Genomic DNA, 22262 nt, shown 5'->3' with positions numbered 1-22262 from the left:
AATAAATTTTGGGATCACATTTTTTCAAATTTTTCTGGGCTATCCCCTTCGAAAGATGGGCAACCCGCTGAAAACGGATATATGGCCCACTGCGAAAGCTGTATCTTGGGCAAAACCCATCCGATATTCAATCGGAGTGCCTTTAACGATTTCTAGATCGATTCTCCATGAAACTACATCAAAACCTGGAAAAAAATTTTGGGATAAAATTTTTTCAATATTTTCTGGGCTGACCCCTTCGAAAGTTGGCAACCCGATGAAAACGGATATATGGCCCACTGCGGAAGCTGTATCTTGGCCAACACCCATCCGATTTCCAAGCGGAGTACCTTAAACGATTTCTAGATTGATTCTCTGTAAAACTGCATCAAAACCTGGAAATAAATTTTGGGATCACATTTTTTCAAATTTTTCTGGGCTATCCCCTTCGAAAGAAGGGCAACCCGCTGAAAACGGATATATGGCCCACTGCGAAAGCTGTATCTTGGGCAAAACCCATCCGATATTCAAGCGGAGTGCCTTTAACGATTTCTAGATCGATTCTCCATGAAACTGCATCAAAACCTGAAAACAGATTTTGGGATCGCATTTTTTCAAATTTTCCTGGGTCCCCTTCGATCCCTGTTATCCCCTGTTGGAAAATCCGACAATAAAAAATCCCAGTAAGAAATTAAAGCCAAAAGGTTACATTTCGTTTTGAAATATTTTGTAAATATATGAAGTAAATATAAATTTTTTTATTGATCTTGACCCCCTGAACAACTTAACCCTATTTTCCCGCTCCTGGAGCCCTGGGATTAGGCTCTGTGCGAAGCAGTTGCTTATGTTGGCCAATAATGTGTTCAATGTGATTGCACTCCCTTAAGTGACCTTTGAACTCGTCCAGGGTCTGGTAGAGAACAGGATACAAAGCCGGCAGAAGGCCATGATCCAGAGTGGGGAAAAGATGATGCAGGATGTGGTCACCGAAGTGTGTGAGCACCAGGAACTGCGACCATTTGAGATCTCCGCGATCAATAATCGTATCCACCTGGAAGAGACCCCAGTCGCGATCCTCGCGGTTAGTGTCGCCCTCGTGATAGATTTCCGGGTCGTGATGGGCGGCATTCAGGCCAATCACACAGAAGCTGAAACTGGCGATGGACGTCATTGCCAGCCAAGTGCGTATGCAGACCCACACGCCCAGAGATCCCCCCGTGCCCAGATAGACGGCAGCCGGAATGGTGAGGGGCAGCAGGTCGTGCCAGTACATGATGTTTGTGTGGCGCAGCGAATAGAAAATACTGCAAAGATCCAGTTGATTAGGCTATAGTACTTCCACTAATCTACGATCAGTCACTCACCGTGTGCCTATCTGTATAAAGAACGCCAGGGCATAGGCCACCGGCTCTGTCACCCAGGACACATACCGCAGAGCCTTGCTCTTGATATTCGGATTGGGTATCCAGCACAGCAGAGGCTCGAACATCGACAGCTCCAGATCGAAGTAGGAATTGGGATAGATGTGATGGGATAGAGCATGTGAGACCCTCCAGGCGGCAAAGTTCATGAGGCCCAGATTGAAGGCATACATCTGCCAGTTATCCCGACGATGGAAGTAGTTATGGGAGACAATCACCGTCCAGCACAAGGACACTCCAGCGAGGACGAGGGCCAGGATGCTGTTGAACTTGGCACTGGCAATGGCGAACAGGTAGAGTGCAATGATCAGGCCATAGTGGATGAACTGAAATTAAATTTCATTATGTTGTGGATAAAGAAGAAAAAGTAATGATTCTGAAAGACCTATTTCATAAATAAAAGTTTACATTTATAAACCTCTTATCTCTCATATGATTATAGCACATTTTACCCTCCACTCTGATTGACATATCAATGATTTTATAATTTCAAATTTCTGTAATCACTCCGACACGTGAAATACTTAGATTATTTTACGCAGCTTGGGGCGCTTCACTTGAAAATATGTAACTGATAAGTTGAAAATAATTGATATGAAATATTATATGGGCCTCTAATCATCTTAATTTCATATAAATTATTTTTTAATTTAGTTTCCACTCACATCACTCTTCCTTTTCGGTCGCTTATCGACGGTCTTGAGGGTTTCGCGAACCCGTTCCTTGAGGGTCTTGTAGAATCCTCCCTCCTCCAGGGTCAAGGTGTATATCCTTGGCTCCGCGGCTTCCCGCACCCAGTATTTCGAAATCATCTTCTGGGGGGCTGTCGTCAGATGGTGGGCCTCAAAGGCTTCGGTTATGTCGGTGCCTTTGGTTTCCCGAATCCAAAAAGTACCGCCAGGATGCTTGTCAATGAAATCGGTGAAGTCATAGATGCCATCGTATATCCTCCAGAGTCCTTCGGCCCGATCGTCCTGGCGTTTGCCCTTCTGCCAACTGTGGGTGGTGATCAGGGCCGAGTTGCGATATGTTGGGAACTTGGTGGCAATGCCACTTTTCTTCCACTCCTCGATCACCATTGTGTAGAGTCCTTGCGATCCTGTTTCGTCCTTAACCGACAGAGCAACCTTCGGGCAGCGATTCCCGCGACTAACTGAATGCTATCTCCATTCGCCGGGGGATTTTATGTTGAACAGATTATATAAGCCGAAATCGATTTCGATTTACAAACGAAACGTTTCCATTTGATAAGGATTCGTCCGAGACATTTTATTTTCTTATCAGTAAAGGAGAGCTGCGGGGGCACAGTTGCTTTTAAGCTATTACGTCTGTTTATTTTTAATTTTTTATATTCTTTAGATTTTTTCTAAACGTTATCTGCGAACACAGGGTGGGCATGTCCGCGCCCCCCAATTAAAGTGTGGACTATCTTGGTGACAAAAGGGTCAACGAATAATTTTTTTTATGATTTTTTGTTTGTTTATTAAATCTTGAAACGTCTGACAATAGTCTAGGTTTTATTATAAACTTTATGACACTGCACAAAAAAGTATAACTTTAATTATATTAATAGAAAGCAAAAATAAATTATTAAAATTGTGAAATTTAATAAACTGCAAGTCGATTTTATATCAATTTTACTACTTGAATAGTATACGTTTTATAGGGTAAGATTCTAAAAGTTAATTGTGTTATTTTTAATGCTTCATTAAGAAGTCTATAGTCTAAAGGACCCTGTACCCCCTAACATGGATTTGGATACCATGTTTATACTATACCATTTTCATTGGACCCTCGATAAGACATGAGAGCCATTGAGAGAGAAAAGCTTTTGATTAACCCAATGCTCTCGGAACTGAGCTTTTCTAATTGATAGTACGAGTAGTATCAAATAAAGACAAAAGTCGAGCTGCGCTCCAAATAAAAGTTCAGTAGGCGCTACGTAAACAAACTCTGCGGTTTGAATTGGCCGGATCCGATTCCAGTGACCGGTTTTAAATAAAACCCACCAACTAGTAGGTATAAAGGTTGAACTTGAAAGTCTATAAGCCAATTATCTGAGACGATTAAGGTGTTTTGAACATTTATGATTTTATATAGAGAGAATAACTTATGTTTCCTGTACAGATAATGGCACCAAATATAGAACCCGAAGACTGGAAGGTGTCAGGAATATCTCGAACTTATCCCAGCTATCGAAAGTACCAGCCCATTACTGGCGAAAGGTATGGATATAAATCAGAAACAATACCACTTAGAGCTATAATTTAAAACAAAAATTAAATCGCTCAGTTGGCTGAAGGGGAAAAATGCAGATGACGAGGCCGAAGGTCTTTGGCGTATCAATGATAAGCTTTATGACTTGACAGATTTCGCCAAAAGGCATCCGGGCGGTGCCTTTTGGATTGAATGCACCCGGGGCACGGATATCACAGAGCCCTTCGAGTCGCATCACATTGAGGAGCATGCCCGGAATATGCTCAGCAAGTTCGAAGTTCGTGAGGCCTCCAAACCAAGAAATTATAAATTTACACTGAAAGAAAATGGCTTCTATATGACTCTGAAGAGAAGAGTTCGAGAAAAGCTAAGGAAATTAAACTATAAGCCTTCGAAGAAAACTGAGGTGGGTTTTAGTTTCATTATATTTTGTGTATTTATTAAATATTGAATTCTTTTTAGTTCCTGCATCTGTTTTTAATAATTTCATTTTTTGTGTTGAGCTGGATTGGAACTGTATTGGATTCTTTGGTTGTCCTGGCCCTGGCGGGCTTGGCTCTTTGTTGGGTGGCCACTTCCACCCACAACTACTTCCATCAGAGGGACAGTTGGCGGATGTACGCCTTTAATCTCTCCTTGATGAACTTTAGGAGCTGGCGAGTGTCTCATGCCCTCTCCCATCATGTTTATTCCAACTCTCTACATGACCTGGAAATGTCAATGTTTGAACCTTTCATGTGTTGGCTTCCGGGTCGTCAATATGCCACCAAAGTCCAACGTTGGATTTCCATAATAATTTCTCCCATAGTTTATACAGGCCTGTTTCATGCTCAAATTCTAATACGGTGAGTTTCTTTAATCAATATGTTATCCGTCATTACTATAATTAATCACACCTTTGTGTTTTAGGATATTCCTCTCCCTGACCAAGAAGAACATTATGTACTGGGACGATCTCTTGCCACTTAGTTTGCCTGTTTTCCTTTATTTAACCACGGATGTTGGCCTCAAAACTTCATTCCTGAACTGGCAAACTGTAGTGGCTATTGGCAGCTTTATTTTTGGTTTTATTGGCCTGACAGCAGCTCACCACGATCCTCAAATTCTTCACGATGGCGACGCCCAGCGCCAGGACATCGATTGGGGTCTCTACCAACTGGACACCATCATCGATCGCAGTGACATCAAGTGGTCTGACTTGTTGGTTCTAACCCACTTTGGAGAACATGCTCTCCATCACCTATTTCCCACTTTGGATCATGGAGCTCTCAAGCACCTCTACCCGGAATTAAATCAAACAATGAAGGAATTCGACACTGAATTAAGGGAAATTAATCACTGGGGTCACATCAAGGGTCAAAATCAGCAGTTGTTGAGAATCGAGAGAAATCCACTACCACCTGGTTCCAAAAAAATGAAATAATCGGTCTTCATAGAAAAGAAATAAATGATATTGGGAATTAATTAATACCTTTTAGTAGGAACTTAACACATTTCCTTCCTTTAATTATTTGTAAATTAATTAAACCAAAGTCTCTTCACTATTTCTTTCTCTTATATCTTAAGAAAGATCTTTTTTAGATTACTCTCTTTATTGTTTTTAACGGTCAAAAGCTTTATTTAAACAGTTTCCGGTTTTTTATTGTGTTTGTTATGATATCTTGAAGTTTACGTCTTGCTTTATCAGCCTATTAAGTGGCTACAAACATTTCTCAGCTTCATTTGCATTTAAAAAATTGAAAAAAAATTGGAGGTGATAGTTCATGATGAAATATTATGTATAGTTCAGTTAATAAACGAAGTGAGTGAATTGACTAATATTGCTTAGTCATTATGACCAGCTGTAGGGGAAACTTAGGGGCTTAATCGAATCAACAATTAAGGTCGAGAGAGTCACAGAATAAGAGAATTCAATATACCTTAACATTAAACAAAGAAATATAAATATAGTGTAATGATATATAATAATTTTTTGATAAAATTGTTAACCAAATATAGGATACTCAAAATACATTTTTAAATAAAAATACCTATATTTTTCAAGCCACTAAAATTTCAACTCTAGTATTCTTATCAAGATTCTTAAAAAAGGTAATCCTGTTGCCAGCTACCTGTTCGAAATATCAATACTTCTGACGAAAGAGTCGAGTCAGGCGTTAAAGAGCATTAAGATAAGAGTATTTATTGTATAATCTAAGAGAATTGATAAGCTAGACACAATAAATAGCTGGGTTGTGAACAGGTTCCCTTCAGTACTCTTTTGAAACGAAAGCCGCGAAGTCCAAAATGTTGGTGGCTCGCCCCGTAATTTTGCTGTTGGCTATTTTGATAGCCTCCTCGAATGGAGCCAATATTTTGGGACTGTTCAGCAGTCACAGTCCCTCCCACCTGATCATTCACATGTCAGTGGCCAAGACCCTAGCCGAGGCGGGTCATAATGTCACCGTGGTGTCCATGCTGCCGCCCAAGGTTACCCACAAAGACATCCATGTGATTGTGATACCAGTGACCGATGAACAGGAGAAGGTTATTGAAAATCAAATGTCGGAGATGGCCTCGCAAAGGAACTCCATTATAAGCACACTGAATCGCCTGATGAATGGCATGGATGTGATGATCAATTCCCAGGCGGATCTACTCTCACATCCTCAATTCCAGCAGATTTATGACACCAAGTTCGATCTGATGATTATGGGATATTTCCTCAACGAGTTCCAGTTGGGTGTGGCGGCTAAACTGAAGGTGCCCGTGATTATCGACTGGATGAATGCCCCCATGTTGGCCATCGATGAGTTCACTGGAAATCCCACAGAGGTGTCGTATGTTCCCAATATCGGCACCACGGCCACCCCTCCCATGGGTTTCCTGAAACGAGCCGAAAATCTGGCTAAGCATCTCTTCCTAAAGTACATGATGAGTGCCCTGCTTTCTAAGTCGGAACGAATTTACGAGGAAAAGTTTGGAAACGACAAGAGTCTTCCCAGTCTCAGTGAAGCTAAAAAGAATATTTCTTTGGCTTTCGTCAATGCTCATTTGATCAGCGAAGGACCCATTAGGCCTCTGGTTCCGGCCATGGTGGAGATTGGTGGCATTCAAGTCAAGGACAAGCCCAGCCCTCTGCCGAAGGACATCGATGAGTTTCTTTCGAAATCCACCCAGGGAGCAATTCTACTTTCCCTGGGAAGCAATGTCAAGAGCTCCTCCATCAAGCCCGAAATTGTTCAGAGTATTTTCAAGGTGCTTTCGGGACTAAAACTGAATGTTATTTGGAAATGGGAGGATCCGAAAAATACACCTGGCAGTTCGCCAAACATTTTGTACAAGAAGTGGCTGCCCCAGGACGATATCCTGGCCCACCCCAATACCAAACTCTTCATCACTCATGCCGGCAAGGGTGGCATTACGGAGGCCCAGTATCACGGAGTACCCATGGTAGCTCTGCCCATTTTTGGAGATCAGATCAGTAATGCCCAGGCTATGGAGAAATCAGGATATGGTTTGGCTTTGGACCTCCTCTCCATAACAGAGGAAAGTCTGAGCAAGGCCCTCAACGAAGTCCTGGAGAACAAGAAATACGAAGAGGCCGTTGGTAAATTCTCTGCCTTGTATCGCGATCGTCCTTTCAGCGCCAAGCAAGCGGTTGTGTACTGGACGGAGTACGTCCTGAGACACAAGGGAGCTCGCCACCTGCAAAGTCCTGTGGTGCACATGAACTTCATTGAACTCAACAACATTGATGTGCACGCTCTTATAATTGCCATTCTAGTCCTGGTTATCCTTCTGCTGAGACTCGTTGTGAAATTTGTTTGGAACAAACTCTGCAGCAAGTCTAAGTGCACTTCCAATAAGTCCAAAAAGCAGAAGAAACCGTAATTTAATTTAGTATTATGGTATTTCTACAGTTATTTTGTAACAAAACTCAATGAATTTAAAAAGAACCAAATAAATTTTCATTAAATTATTAAAACAGTTGGTTGCTTTTTTTAAGGGGGTTTTGCAGAATTTTGAAACTTTTCTTTTGCAGGATTTGGACAATGAACCATCACCATTACTTGATATTTTATTCAAGTGGTGTAACCAACACTTTCTTATCGTCTGACTGACCCTTCTTTATCGGGAGATTATAAACAATCGTTTGAACGATACTGGTAAAATGAAATGACGCAACTGTTTCGTCATTGGCCTGTCTATAAATTCAGTCATATAGAAACAAAGTAATATAATTTAAAATTCTAAAGTTAATAATCAAAAGCAGGTATACATATAGGTCAAAATACTCCTCAAGCAACACTAGCTACTAGTGTACCGTATTTATTAGTACAATAGATAATAAAAAACGTGATTATATACGGGCACTATTTTGTTTGTTGATAAGTAAGCGTTTTATTAAAAGGCCTCTAACCATGACTAAGGGTCCCGCTTCAGACTAGGCACACTTCAAACACCGGTCAGTGTGTTACTAGACATTATCAGCTGTATATAGCTAGTCTTCCCCGATCGCTCCGCCGAGTCATTGCGGCGAGGCAAAAGCCAAACACATTATACTACCGCCGATTGTTTTTAAAGCGGTGTTCATCCACCGAGATAAACATATAAAAAGGCATGCCATTTGGGGGTCGTAACTTAGTCGTTACTTCATATTCCGCTGGTATAGAACGTTTAAAATGAAAAAATTCACGGGAATTGTGCTACTTTTTACCATACTCCTGAGTATGGAAGCTCCCAGTTGCGATGGAGCTAATATATTGGGAATTTTCGGCTCCCATAGCCCCTCGCATGTTATTGTGCACATGGCTATGATGAAGACTTTGGCGGATCGGGGTCACAACATCACCGTGGTGACCCAAATGAAACCCAAACTCAAGGCGCATGAAAACATCACCGTCGTCCTGGCGCCACCCACTCCCGAACGCGAAAAATACATTAAGGAATATATGTCCCAAATAACTGCCGAGAAACCAAGCATTTGGACAACATTTTTTAAGGCAATAGTGAAGTCTGGTGACCAGTTTGAAGCGCAATACGAGTTCGCAGTTCATCCAAATTTCAAGGAGATCTACGAAAATCCACATACAAAATTCGATCTGGTATTTCTGGGAATGATGGGCAATGATTTTCAACTGGGCGTGGCAGCAAAGCTAAAGTGTCCGGTGATTATGACATGGGTGGGTGTTCCGATCCAAATACTAGATTCCATCGTGGGAAATGTTGCCGATCCGGCCTTTGTTCCTAGTTTGAATGTGGCCCTGGAACCAGGACAAATCACCATGAGATTTGGCCAACGATTGCTAAACTTTTTTAAGCACTCATTTCTGAAATTATTGAACGTCCTCATGAACTACAAGATGAATGAGTTTTATGAGTAAGTACTTGGCAAATATTTTTAGTCCAAATTTATTGATTGTATTGATTTACTCACAGGCGAGCTTTTGGAAATGAATCCGATCCTGATTTTCCAACTTATGCTGAAGTGAAACGACGTGTTTCCCTACTCTTCTACAACTATCATGCTCCCAGTGAAGGACCCATTCGCCCTGTGGTTCCTCAGTCCATTGAAATCGGTGGAATTCAGGTTAAGGAACAGCCAGATCCTCTGCCCAAGGACATAGCAGAGTTCCTGGGAAATGCCACAGATGGAGCCATTTTCTTCAGTCTGGGCACTAACGTGGACACCAATACCTTTAGTCCCAAAGTGTTTGAGATTATCTATAAGGTTTTGTCCAAGCTGCCCCAGCGGGTAATTTGGAAGTGGCAGGATTTGAACAACAAGCCGGGCAATGCTTCCAACATTTACTTTGGCAACTGGCTGCCCCAGGACGATATCCTGGCGCATCCCAATACAAAACTATTTATTACCCATGCGGGCAAAGGAGGCGTGGCGGAGTCACAGTTCCATGGAGTTCCAATGGTGGCATTGCCACTTTTTGCTGATCAGCAGGGAAATGCTGAGATCCTGACCACTGCCGGATTTGGAAGATGGCTGGAAATTCTTACCCTGACAGAGGATGAGCTGGAATCGACTATCAAGGATGTGCTGGAGAACCCAACCTACCGAGAGGCTATTGGAAAATTCTCCTCCTTGTACAGGGATCGTCCGCTTACAGCTCGTCAATCAGTAATTTATTGGACGGAGTATGTTCTGCGTCATCAGGGAGCCTATCATCTCCAGAGTCCAGAAATTCATTTGGATTTTGTAGCTCGAAACAACATCGACGTGTATGGAGTGGTTTTGTTAGTCAACTTGATTTCTTTCCTCATATTTCTGGTCATAGTGCGGTGGGTGTTTCGAAAGGTATTGAAATGCTTTACAAAATCAAATAAATCAAAGACCGATTAGATATAATTCTTTGAAACACTATAAGGAAATATTCTTACTTAATATACTCTCTGTACGACTGATTTATACTTATAATAAAACAATGAACAAAGTTACATAAACAACACTGATATTTAAAGAAAGTTATGGTAATAACGAGTACTTATTTATAATTATCAAATTTTCACACTTGAACTCTCAGCGAGAAGCTATTCCCAGACTACTTCTCTTAAAGAGACTAAATATAAATTTAATCTAAAAGTGATAAACTCTGTTTTTCTTCTTCAAAAACTGCCTTGTCACTGTCACGCAGCTATAATGCAACAAAACCCTAACAAACTGTATAGTATGTAACAGAAATATAAATTCCGAAGATTACGTTTTACAAAACTCAGTCGATTAGAGGAGAGCAACCAGAGATCACGTTTACAATGAAATTTATTCTACTACTATTATTGCTGGGAGTGGAGTGCCCGGGGATCAGGGCTGCCAATATTTTGGGAGTCTTTGGAGCTCATAGTCCCTCACATACCATCGTCAACATGGCGGTGATGAAAGCTCTAGCGGATCGGAGCCACAACATCACAGTGGTTCTAACAGCAATGCCCAAAATGAAGGCACACGAAAACATCACCATTATCCTGGCACCGCGCACTCCGAAACGTATTCAAGACATTAAGGATCATGTGGCCAAAGCCTCTCAAAGAAAGCAGTCCCTGTGGAAAAGCATGGTGTTAACAATTCTACAGTCGGAATTTCAAATCGAAGGCCAATACGAGTTCCTTATGCATCCCAATCTCAGGAATCTCTATGAAAAGCCGCAAACCAAGTTTGATTTGGTGATTCTGGGCATGTTGGCCAACGATTTCCAACTGGGCATTGGAGCCAAGCTTAACTGCCCGGTAATACTAACCTGGGTGAGAATTCCAATGCTGTTTGCTGACTTTGTGGTAGGGAATATAGCCGATCCTGCCTATGTTCCCACCATGACTGTCGGACTAGAGCCAGGTCAAAAGACGATGGGGTTTGGCCTGAGATTGACAAACTTTTTGAAGTACACTTTCTCGAGTATTTTCAATGAAGTGATGGCCTACAAAATGAACCAGTATTACGTGTAAGTTTTAAAAATATTTATCCATAAAATAAAACTTAAGTTTAACAATTCTTTTAGCCGTGCCTTTGGCAATGAGTCGGATCCTGATTTTCCAACTTACTCCGAAATGAAACGTCGTATTTCCCTGCTCTTCTACAACTATCATGCTCCCAGTGAAGGACCCATTCGACCTGTAGTCCCTCAGTCCATTGAAATCGGTGGAATTCAGGTCAAGGAACAGCCAGATCCTCTGCCTAAGGACATAGCAGAGTTCCTGGACAATGCCAGGGATGGAGCTATATTTTTCAGTCTGGGAAGCAACGTGGATACCAATACCTTTAGTCCCCAAGTGATTGAGATTATTCACAAAGTTCTGTCCAAGCTGACCCAGCGAGTCATTTGGAAGTGGCATGACTTGGATGATACGCCGGGAAATGCTTCAAACATTTACTTTGGGAAGTGGCTGCCCCAGGACGATATCTTGGCCCACCCCAATACGAAGCTATTTATAACCCACGCTGGAAAAGGAAGCGTGGCAGAGGCCCAGTTCTATGGAGTTCCGATGGTGGCATTGCCACTCTTTGGCGACCAGCCATCCAATTCGGAAATCCTGGCAAAGTCTGGGTTTGGTAGATGGCTGGATGTTCATACTCTAACAGAGGAAGATTTCGAAAAGACTGTTCTGGATGTGATGGAAAATCCTACGTATAGAAAGGCTATTGGTAAATTCTCCTCTCTGTACAGGGATCGCCCCCTAACTGCTCGCCAATCGGTAGTTTACTGGACAGAATATGTTCTACGTCATCAGGGAGCCTATCACCTCCAGAGTCCCCTTATTCAAATGGATTTTGTAGCTCGTAATAACATTGATGTTTATGGAATAATTCTCTTCCTCGGAGTGGTTGCCTCTCTTACCATTTTGGCTATATTTAAATGGGTATTTCGCAAGGTTTCTAGAGTCTTTCATGGAAAAAATAATCAACAGAAAGTAGACAAGCTTAAACATAATTGATTTTTAAGGCTCTTTAGTAGCAAATGCAATTTTTAACTAATTTAGGAAATAAAAATATTGTTTTCATAATTTATGAATTGAGTTTGTATGCCAGACTTTGTTATTAGAACGTACTTTAACCGAAGATTTCAAGATTAACCCTAGAGTAGAGGCTTGTACAAAGCCATTTAAAAGGGTCAAGCAATTAGAATCAGATTTAACAAAATATTATCTTAATGGACGATACGAATGTTTTTTGTTGTATAAACAAATATTTATAGCACTCTTCAAATGCCGGTTAACAAATACTAAAAATAACTCATGAGTATGTAAAACACTCTTAATATTTCTCTTAAATAAATATTAGTACAATTCTCACTCAGGGTTTCAAGTATTGGAAGCATTGTGATTTGGATTCAAATTATAGTAATATTACGATCATCAGAGTGTGAAGATAATAGTGGCTGTGAAAAAAAAGATGATATAATAGCAGAAAAATATTTCTAATAAATTAAAGTTTGTGCATAGCGAACTAAAAAATGACTTAGTCAAGCCCAAACATTTTGAAATTCAGGTCGTGGGAAACACGTACAAAGTGATTAGCCTATAAAGGGAGTCTTATCAGTTTGATAAGATTCGGCGGCCTTTGTTTATAATTGGTATCAACACAGTATCAACTAGTGTGCCAAACATTTATCAGTTTAAGTCTGACAAGGGTGCAACTAACTAGTCATGGTACAACTTTTAACAAGTTTTGGCGCCATTTTGGTAGCCTTTGTGATCATCCAGTCGATGCCCAAAGAAAGCAATGGATCGAATATCCTAGGCGTCTTCACTAGCCACAGTCCATCCCATCTCATAGTCCACATGTCCATTATGAGAACTCTAGCCGAAAGGGGCCATAATGTCACCGTTTTATCCTCGATGCCCCCGAAAGTTACTCACGAAAACATCAAACACATTGTGGTTCCTTTGAGTGCCGAGGATGAGAAAGTCCTGGACGAGGGAATGTCAGGAATGGTGAAAACAAAACAATCCTTTTTGAGCATGATGAACTCTGCATCGAAATCTCAATCTATTTTAATGTACAAGCAAGTAGAGGTGCTGGAGGACCCTCGTTTTAAGGAGCTTTACCTCAACAAGGACAACAAGTTCGATGTGGTTTTCTTTGGATTCTTTTTCAACACGTATCAGGTGGCTCTGGGAGCCAGGTTTAATTGTCCAGTGATCATGTCCTGGTGTGGTCCTCCTATGCCCTTGGTAAACGAGCTCCTGGGAAATCCCGAACTGTCTAGTGTTCCCCAAATGCATGTAGCAGTGGCCCCAGGACAGCCCATGAATTTCAAGAAACGTTTGCATAACTTGGCCAGCAACATTGGTTTCTCCATGTTTAACATTTACTTGAATCGCAAAAATCAGCTGTTTTATGAGTAAGTATATTTGAATAGCAAGTATGGAGGATATATATTTTATGGTGTAATTATTACAGTCGTCTTTGGGGCATAGATCCTTCAATGCCCAGCTTCGAGGAGGCCAAACAAAACGTTTCTCTGGCCTTTTTCAATGGCCACTCCCTCAGCGAAGGACCCATTCGCCCTAATGTTCCGGCTGTCATTGAAATTGGTGGAATACAGATTAAATCCAAGCCAGATCCCCTGCCCAAGGACATCAAGGAGTTCCTGGACATGGCCAATTATGGAGCAGTACTTTTTAGCTTAGGATCCAATCTGAAAGGTGAACACATACCCCCTGAAATAGTGACCACAATTTTCAAGGCTCTTAGCAGCATTAAGCAGCAAGTAATCTGGAAATGGGAAGATATCGAAAAAGTACCTGGAAAATCGGCAAACATTCTGTACAAGAATTGGCTACCACAGGACGATATCCTAGCCCATCCCAATGTCAAACTTTTTATTACTCATGCGGGCAAAGGAGGAGTGTCTGAAGCTTTGTTTCATGGAGTCCCTATGTTGGCCCTTCCTGTCTTCGCCGACCAGCCAGGAACTGCTGATAAACTTGTTGAGAATGGTTATGGTTTGCGGTTGGAACTGGCCATTCTAAAGGAAAAACAGTTTAAGGCAGCCATTAAGGAGATCATCGAAAATCCCAAGTACACCCAGAAGGCGAAGACCTTCTCCCAGCTCTACAGCGATCGTCCTTTGAGTGCCCAAGAGTCGGTGGTCTACTGGACGGAGTACGTCATTCGTCACCGTGGAGCTCCCCACATGCAGAGTTCTTTGGTTAAAATGGGGTTCGTGGCTAGCAATAATCTGGATATCTATATCCTGGCTTTAGTAGTCCTCTACATATTATTTGTGGTTAACAAGATTTTTTGGAAATTTGTGTGGCGTAAAGTGTTTGGAGAGCCGAAAATAGATTCTCAAAATAATCAAAAGAAACGAGAGTAGTCATAAAATAATAAAAATAATTATATTTATGAATAAAATAAAAAAGCTTTGTTGAAACGTTGATTAATTTCAGGGAATTAGTCATAACTTGGTTAATAAATATCCGATCAACGAATGTTATACCTTCACGATCTTAGATCTCCGAGTAGAATAATTCTGCATTAAAACCTCACCAACTAAAATCGGACCCCTTTTTCGAAAATTTTCAAAGGGGTAACATCATGATTTTGGCCAAAAATCGATCAAAAATTTTATTTATCGATTTTCGAGATATTTTAATGCAGATTGAAGGCAATTAGAACCCTGAATCGGAAACGGTATTCCTTTTCCCAATCCGACACAAAATGTCCTAAATATTCAAAAAAATGTATCCCAAAAGTTGATATTTTAGCCATTATAATCTTAACTTGGTCAACAAGGCTCTGGGACCAATTTATTGAAGGGAAATTGCCATATTTTTGCTAACAATTGGCCGATTAACGAATGTTATACCTTCCCGATCTTAGATCTTCGAGTAGAATAATTCTGCATCAAAACCTCACCAACTAAAATCTGACCCCATTTTCGAAAATTTTCAAAGGGGTAACATCATGATTTTGGCCAAAAATCGATCAAAAATTTAAGTTATCGACTTTCGAGATATTTTAATGCAAATTGAAGGCAGTTAGAACCCTGAATCGTAAACGGTATTCCTTTTTCAAATCCGACACGAAATGTCCTAAATATTCCAAAAAATGTATCCCAAAAGTTGATAATTTAGCCATTATAATCTTAACTTGGTCAACAAGGCTCTGGGCACCAATTTTTTGAAGGGAAATTGTCATATTATTGCTAAAAATTATCCGATCAACGAATGTTATACCTTCCCGATCTTAGTTCTTCGAGTTGAATAATTCTGCATCAAAACCTCACCAACTAAAATCTGACCCCATTTTCGAAAATTTTCAAAGGGGTAACATCATGATTTTGGCCAAAAATCGATCAAAAATTTTATTTATCGATTTTCGAGATATTTTAATGCAGATTGAAGGCAATTAGAACCCTGAATCGGAAACGGTATTCCTTTTCCCAATCCGACACAAAATGTCCTAAATATTCAAAAAAATGTATCCCAAAAGTTGATATTTTAGCCATTATAATCTTAACTTGGTCAACAAGGCTCTGGGACCAATTTATTGAAGGGAAATTGCCATATTTTTGCTAACAATTGGCCGATTAACGAATGTTATACCTTCCCGATCTTAGATCTTCGAGTAGAATAATTCTGCATCAAAACCTCACCAACTAAAATCTGACCCCATTTTCGAAAATTTTCAAAGGGGTAACATCATGATTTTGGCCAAAAATCGATCAAAAATTTTATTTATCGATTTTCGAGATATTTTAATGCAGATTGAAGGCTATTAGAACCCTGAATCGGAAACGGTATTCCTTTTCCCAATCCGACACAAAATGTCCTAAATATTCAAAAAAATGTATCCCAAAAGTTGATATTTTAGCCATTATAATCTTAACTTGGTCAACAAGGCTCTGGGCACCAATTTTTTGAAGGGAAATTGCCATATTTTTGCTAAAAATTATCCGATCAACGAACGAACCTTCCCGATCTTAGTTCTTCGAGTTGAATAATTCTGCATCAAAACCTCACCAACTAAAATCTGACCCCATTTTCGAAAATTTTCAAAGGGGTAACATCATGATTTTGGCCAAAAATCGATCAAAAATTGAAGTTATCGATTTTCGAGATATTTTAATGCAAATTGAAGGCAGTTAGAACCCTGAATCGTAAACGGTATTCCTTTTTCCAATCTGACACGCAATGTCCTAAATATTCGAAAAAACGTATCTTAAAATATTATATTTTAGCCACTATGGTCATAACTTGGTCAACAAGGCTCTGGGCACCAATTTATTCAAATGAAATTGCCATATTTTTGCTAAAAATTCAACGATCAACGAAAATTTACGAGTATTCCCTAAAAAGTAGCCAAAAGTCCCAACCTTTTGCCGAAAACACTGGATTTATGGCCTTTCGTATATAGCACCCATATGGCAGCAGTAAGAAATGTCTATTAATAAATGCGTTTGCTTTAGTGCATTTTATAAAAAGTGTTGTCCAAACCGGTTATTATTTTACGAGACCTAGAACAACACAAAACTTGTATATATTTTCCCCAATGATTCATAATGCCTTGTCTAATGACTTTTGAAGAACTCTCGTATTCATTCCAACATTTTGATAATTATTTGTGAAAAATGTGAAATTTGAATTTCACATGAAATTAATAAGTTTAAGTTAGCCGGACATTTTGCAAACATACATGATAGTGCACATAAAAGGTTTGTAGTATTCAGTAGCCTTATCAGTCTGTTATCGCAGCGATGGAGTGCCTATAAGATAGCTCTCATTGCCGAACTTTTCATTCAGTTTGTTTTTAGACTCGATCGTGAACAGAGCTCATCATGACACAAAGTAGAAGCACCTGGCTCGGCTGCAGCCTTGGTAGTCTTTTGGCTGTCCTGGTCCTGGTCCTCCAGACCATGAACCAGGAAGCCGAGGGAGCCAATATCCTGGGCGTGTTTCCAGGACACGGTCCGTCCCATCTAATAGTACACATGTCCGTCATGAAGGCCCTGGCCGAAAAGGGACACAATGTGACGACAATTTCCACAATTGTGCCGAAGGTGACCCACAAAAACATTAAACAAATCGTGGTGCCATTGATCACCCCCGAGGAGGAGAAGCTCCTCAATTCCGGCATTAGTGGAATGGCCAAAGAGAAGGGCTCCATTTGGACCACCATGAAAGTTATGGTGGGTTCGATGTCCATGATGGTTGAGAAGCAGGTGGAGCTCCTCGAGCACCCGCGCTTCCAAGAGCTCCATCAGAACAAGGACAACAAGTTCGATGTGGTCTTTGCTGGATTTTTCGTAAACTCGTACTTGGTGGGTCTGGGTGCCAGATTTAATGCTCCGGTTATTATTTGCTGGTCCGGAGCCCCAATGCTCTGGGTTAACAAGTTCCTGGGCAACCCTGAGCTATCCACAGTTCCTCAAATGCAGATCGGAGTTGCTCAGGGAGAAGTCATGACCTTCCAGCAAAGGATACAGAATTTCGTGAGCACACTGAGCTTCGATGCCCTTGATGCCTACTTGGAAATTAAATATAAGCATTTTTACAAGTAAGTACTACGTTTTTTTCTACTCTTTTGCCATCAGAGATAATAATTATTTTATTTTTTTAGTCGTGTTTGGGGAAGTGACAAGTCGATGCCCAGCTATGAGGAGGCCAAACAGAACGTATCCTTGGTCTTTTGTAATAGCCATGCCATAAGTGAGGGTCCCATTCGGGCCAATGTTCCGGCTGTCGTAGAAGTGGGTGGCATTCAGATAAAGAACAAGCCCGATCCTCTGCCTCAGGACATCAAGGAGTTCCTGGACAAGGCCAAGAACGGAGCTGTTCTTTTCAGTTTGGGCTCAAACCTGAAGGGCGAACACATCAAGCCCGATGTGGTGAGCACAATCTTCAAGGCTCTGAGCAGCATTAAACAGCAGGTGATCTGGAAGTGGGAAGATCTGGAGAAGACTCCCGGAAAAGCTTCCAATATTCTGTATAAGAAGTGGCTGCCCCAGGACGACATCCTGGCCCATCCCAATATCAAGCTCTTCATCACCCACGCCGGTAAAGGGGGAGTCTCCGAAGCCCAGTACCACGGAGTCCCAATGCTGGCTCTTCCTGTCTTCGGCGATCAGCCTGGAAACGCCGACAAGTTGGCCCTCAGTGGATATGGTCTCAGCCTGGACTTGAACTCCATGCAAGTTGAGGAATTCAAGGAGGCCATTAAGGAGATCACCGAAAATCCCAAGTACGCCCAGAAACTGAAGGCCTTTTCCCAGCTCTACCGCGATCGTCCCATGAGTGCCCAGGAGTCGGTGGTCTACTGGACGGAGTACGTGATCCGTCACCATGGAGCTCCGCACATGCAGAGTCCTTTGGTGAAGATGGGTTTCATGGCCAGCAACAATTACGATATCTATATTCTGGCGATTTTGGTCCTGTACATCCTGGTTAAGATCAACAAAATCTTTTGGCTGTTCATTTGGCGCAAATTTGTGGCCAAAAATACTCAGAAAACTAAGCTTAAGCAGAACTAAATAAGTTATGTATGATTATGTTACTTTTATTGTATAGAACTGGTTAAAAATGTAAATAAACAAGCTAATGAAATATTTGAATATTTTTTAATCTTTAAAAATAAACAGAGAATGACCGAAGCTGACTGATAACAACGACCAGACAGGGACAGAGATAAAAACTTTGCTGGAAAGCATGACTTGTAGAATACAGAGGCTTCAACTGATTAAGATTCATTGCTCTCCGGGTGAGCGAGAGAGTACATTAAATTAATCAACAGCCTTGACATTAACTCTATTGAGAAAGAGCATGTACAGAGCATATAATACAGTACAGTAATTGCCATATAAATATGATCCACCCATACTTCAAAAAGAAAAATAAAACAGAAATAAATATATTTAATACTACTACTTACTTACTTTAATACTACTACTATCTACTTAAAATTCATAAAATAATCCTATGAGTGAAACACTATAAATACTAATAACTGAATAAAACCCATTTATCATTTAATTATCAATGATTTGTAATTTTTGAATAGTATTTACAAAATACAATAGTATTTACTAAATACATATTATATAGATGACATATTCCTTACACAACCCGGCAATTAAAAGCTACACCAACAACATTGATGATCCCAGAACCTAGAACAACTCAACAGGTTGCTCCTCCAATTCCCTCCCAACGATTATTTATAGAAGTATCTCATTCTCTCCGATTCTAAAATTCTCCCTGTATCTCTCTCTCTGGCAGTATCTTTGCGTGGGGCTATTTCAATCCGAATCGCATTCAATTCTCAGTTCGCAATACTCAGAAACAGTTCCGAGGCAACGCGTGCCGAACGCGTATTGTTTTTCAAATTTGTTTTCTATTATTTAATGGTTGTCATATTCGTTGTTTCTATATCTCTATATAGACGAGGTATTTTGAATATATTCGTAGTACATAAATAGGTATAGTTTGTTTTGTGGGTGTCATCAAGTGAGAGTGCCAATTAAATGGATAATTGTTAACCTCTACGTTGACATTGGCAGTGCAATTTACAAGGCCTGTGGTCTTGTTTATTTTGAATCTCAAAACTAACAACTTGGTTTCCGGTTTTTCTCAAATCTAGTGTTTACGAAATCTGAGGAACTTGGTGAAATCTTTTAAATAAACATAAGTCTTTGAAATAAGCTTAGATGAAATTTTACAAATGCATGAAGGAAGTTTATAGTCACTTAATTTCCACAGATTTATATAAAATTTTTCTTTGTTATATATACAATTAAAAAATTAATAAGAACCAAATAAATGTAGGGTATCTTGTAAATTGCATTTAATTTTATCTACTTGTGTTTTATCTATAAATATATTAAGTGTTTTGTAGGGTCAACAAACTTGTTTTAGAATAAAATTACACAACTAAACAAGAAAGAACAATTTTGCAATAGTTCCCAAAAGAGAGAAAAGTTTGTAAAATGAAAAGATTCAAGTATAGCACCTAGTATTACTAAAATACTATAAAAAGTGGTAACAAACCAATTCAACATTACAAAGAAACCCCTAAAACACTTCAATATTAATTGCAAATAAAAACTGTTTGATTTTTGTGGAACTGCAAATTTATTTAAGAAAGCAATTACACAACTTCTAGTGAAATAAAATGATTTTAGTGAAGCTATGTGTATTGAAATAGATTCCCACACTAAATACGTGTAAATTTTGCAGATTAAACGATCGAAGAATCTTATCAGTCTGTTATCGCAGCACGGACTTTGTATATAAGATAGCCAGTGCCGGCTAGTATCACAATCAGTTGCCACTTGGTCTTCAAAGCAAACGGAGCTAGTCATGACACCCAACCGAAGCACATGGTTCGGCTGCAGTTTGGGCGGCCTTCTGGTCGCCTTCCTGGCCCTCCAGTCGATGCCCCAGGGCAGTGACGGAGCCAACATCCTGGGCGTCTTTACCAGTCACAGTCCCTCCCACCTGATAGTGCACATGTCTGTGATGAAGGCGCTGGCCGAGAAGGGGCACAACATAACCGTCGTGTCCAGCCTGCCGCCCAAAGTGACCCACAAGAGCATCAAGCACATCGTAGTGCCCCTCGACCCTCAGAGCGAAAAGATCCTGAACGAAGGAATGGCTGATATGGCCAAACAGAAGCCATCAATCTGGAACACCTTTTCGAACATATTCAACTCTCTGAGTCTGCTCATCGATAAGCAGGTAGATGTCCTGGAGGATCCCCGTTTCCAGGAGCTCTACCTGAACAAAGGCAACAAGTTCGACGTGGTGTTTGTCGGCTTCTTCTTCAACTCGTACCAGGTGGCCCTGGGAGCCCGATTCAACTGCCCGGTGATTATTTCCTGGTCCGGTCCACCCATGCTCATGGTCAACTCGTTCCTGGGCAACCCCGAGCTGTCCAGCGTTCCACAAATGTCCATTTCTCTGGCCCCGGGAGCAACCATGAATTTCCAGCAACGCCTCAAGAACTTCGTGAGCACTATTGGCTTCAACGGACTGGGTTTGGTCTTGGACCACAAGTACAAGAAATTCTACAAGTAAGTACTAGTAGCAAGAAAGTAAAATATATTATCAGGTTATAGATTAGGCCGTAACACTGTTTATCGCCTATCAGCTGGAAGATAGTGGCTAACCTTACCCAACTTGTATTTTCAGACGTCTTTGGGGCAATGACAAGACTATGCCCAGTTTCGAAGAAGCCCAAAAGAACGTCTCCCTGGCCTTCTGCAATGGCCACGGAATCAGTGAGGGTCCCATCCGTCCCAATGTGCCGGGAATAATCGAAGTCGGCGGCATCCAAGTGAAGAGCAAGCCCGATCCCCTGCCCGAGGACATCAAGGAGTTTCTGGACAAGGCCAAGAATGGAGCCATCCTCTTCAGTTTGGGATCGAACTTGAAGGGCGATTTCATCAAGCCCGAAGTGGTGAAGACCATTTTCAAGGGACTGAGCAAATTAAAGCAGCAGGTGATCTGGAAGTGGGACGACCTGGACAATGTGCCCGGAAAATCAGCAAACATTCTGTACAAGAAGTGGCTGCCCCAGGACGACATCCTGGCCCATCCCAAACTCAAGCTTTTCATCACCCACGCCGGCAAAGGAGGCGTCTCCGAAGCCCAGTACCATGGAGTGCCTATGCTCGCTCTTCCTGTTTTCGCCGATCAGCCCGCAAATGCGGATAAGGTGGAGGAAAGTGGATACGGTTTGAAATTGGAATTGAACACTCTGGAGGTGGAGGAGTTCAAGGCGACCATTAAGGAGCTCATCGAAAATCCCAAGTACGCCCAGAAACTAAAGGCCTTCTCCCAGCTCTACCGCGATCGTCCTATGACTGCCCAGGAGTCGGTGGTCTACTGGACGGAGTACGTCATTCGTCACCATGGAGCTCCTCACATGCAGAGTCCTTTGGTGAAAATGACTTTCATTTCCAGCAATAATCTGGACATCTATGTCCTGACAGGACTGATACTTTACATTATCTTTGTGGTAAGCAAGCTGTTTTGGAAGTTTGTGTGGCGGAAGTTGTTTGGAAAATCGAACAAAACTACTCAGAAGAAGAAGGTGAAGAAGCAGTAGACGATATGGTTAATTTATGCGAATTGTACTTTTAAATTATACAACAAAAAAAATAAAAAAAAATATAATAAAAGCTAAAAAATGCATTTTTTTGAGTTTTATTATGG

At 40.9% G+C, this 22262-nt stretch overlaps 8 protein-coding genes across 10 annotated transcripts; 7 read left to right on the top strand and 1 right to left on the bottom strand.

Annotated features, from left to right (window-relative positions):
- Window positions 1-717: 717 nt before the first annotated feature.
- Window positions 718-2571, bottom strand: LOC6497367 (cytochrome b5-related protein). The gene is made up of 3 exons (XM_001962194.4): window positions 2066-2571; window positions 1344-1726; window positions 718-1283 (listed from the first exon to the last, which is right to left on the bottom strand). The coding sequence occupies exons 1-3, from the start codon at window positions 2477-2479 to the stop codon at window positions 770-772; spliced, it is 1311 nt and encodes a 436-aa protein (XP_001962230.1). The 5' UTR covers window positions 2480-2571; the 3' UTR covers window positions 718-769.
- Window positions 2572-3320: 749 nt separating this feature from the next.
- Window positions 3321-5429, top strand: LOC6498173 (cytochrome b5-related protein). Of its 3 annotated transcripts, none has more exons than XM_001962195.4 (5): window positions 3321-3415; window positions 3528-3625; window positions 3693-4023; window positions 4080-4462; window positions 4527-5429. In XM_001962195.4, the coding sequence occupies exons 2-5, from the start codon at window positions 3531-3533 to the stop codon at window positions 5038-5040; spliced, it is 1323 nt and encodes a 440-aa protein (XP_001962231.1). In that variant the 5' UTR covers window positions 3321-3415; window positions 3528-3530; the 3' UTR covers window positions 5041-5429. The 3 variants fall into 3 exon arrangements, with proteins under 3 accessions (XP_001962231.1, XP_014762024.1, XP_032307612.1); XM_014906538.2 differs by having other exon boundaries at window positions 3322-3419; XM_032451721.2 differs by having other exon boundaries at window positions 3322-3471.
- Window positions 5430-5867: 438 nt separating this feature from the next.
- On the top strand, window positions 5868-7584 carry LOC6498174 (UDP-glycosyltransferase UGT5). Its single transcript, XM_001962196.4, has one exon. The coding sequence runs from the start codon at window positions 5904-5906 to the stop codon at window positions 7488-7490; it is 1587 nt and encodes a 528-aa protein (XP_001962232.1). The 5' UTR covers window positions 5868-5903; the 3' UTR covers window positions 7491-7584.
- A 511-nt stretch (window positions 7585-8095) lies between these two features.
- On the top strand, window positions 8096-10064 carry LOC6498175 (UDP-glucosyltransferase 2). Its single transcript, XM_001962197.3, has 2 exons — window positions 8096-8979; window positions 9039-10064. Exons 1-2 carry the CDS (start codon window positions 8282-8284, stop codon window positions 9952-9954), a joined length of 1614 nt encoding a protein of 537 aa, XP_001962233.1. The 5' UTR covers window positions 8096-8281; the 3' UTR covers window positions 9955-10064.
- Window positions 10065-10315: 251 nt separating this feature from the next.
- LOC6498176 (UDP-glucosyltransferase 2) lies at window positions 10316-12111 on the top strand. Its single transcript, XM_001962198.4, has 2 exons — window positions 10316-11047; window positions 11105-12111. The coding sequence occupies exons 1-2, from the start codon at window positions 10365-10367 to the stop codon at window positions 12036-12038; spliced, it is 1617 nt and encodes a 538-aa protein (XP_001962234.3). The 5' UTR covers window positions 10316-10364; the 3' UTR covers window positions 12039-12111.
- Window positions 12112-12693: 582 nt separating this feature from the next.
- LOC26515374 (UDP-glycosyltransferase UGT5) lies at window positions 12694-14468 on the top strand. Its single transcript, XM_014906941.3, has 2 exons — window positions 12694-13447; window positions 13507-14468. The coding sequence occupies exons 1-2, from the start codon at window positions 12750-12752 to the stop codon at window positions 14423-14425; spliced, it is 1617 nt and encodes a 538-aa protein (XP_014762427.1). The 5' UTR covers window positions 12694-12749; the 3' UTR covers window positions 14426-14468.
- Window positions 14469-16839: 2371 nt separating this feature from the next.
- On the top strand, window positions 16840-18655 carry LOC6498177 (UDP-glycosyltransferase UGT5). Its single transcript, XM_001962199.4, has 2 exons — window positions 16840-17607; window positions 17671-18655. Exons 1-2 carry the CDS (start codon window positions 16889-16891, stop codon window positions 18578-18580), a joined length of 1629 nt encoding a protein of 542 aa, XP_001962235.2. The 5' UTR covers window positions 16840-16888; the 3' UTR covers window positions 18581-18655.
- Window positions 18656-19357: 702 nt separating this feature from the next.
- LOC6498178 (UDP-glycosyltransferase UGT5) lies at window positions 19358-22241 on the top strand. Its single transcript, XM_001962200.4, has 3 exons — window positions 19358-19493; window positions 20283-21118; window positions 21237-22241. The coding sequence occupies exons 2-3, from the start codon at window positions 20406-20408 to the stop codon at window positions 22153-22155; spliced, it is 1632 nt and encodes a 543-aa protein (XP_001962236.1). The 5' UTR covers window positions 19358-19493; window positions 20283-20405; the 3' UTR covers window positions 22156-22241.
- Window positions 22242-22262: the final 21 nt, after the last annotated feature.

The sequence above is a fragment of the Drosophila ananassae genome, chromosome 3R, assembly GCF_017639315.1.
Source record: "Drosophila ananassae strain 14024-0371.13 chromosome 3R, ASM1763931v2, whole genome shotgun sequence".
NCBI classification, from domain to species: domain Eukaryota; kingdom Metazoa; phylum Arthropoda; class Insecta; order Diptera; family Drosophilidae; genus Drosophila; species Drosophila ananassae.
The sequence above is the reverse complement of the archived record's forward strand: the minus strand, read 5'-3'. Positions and strand labels throughout refer to the sequence as shown.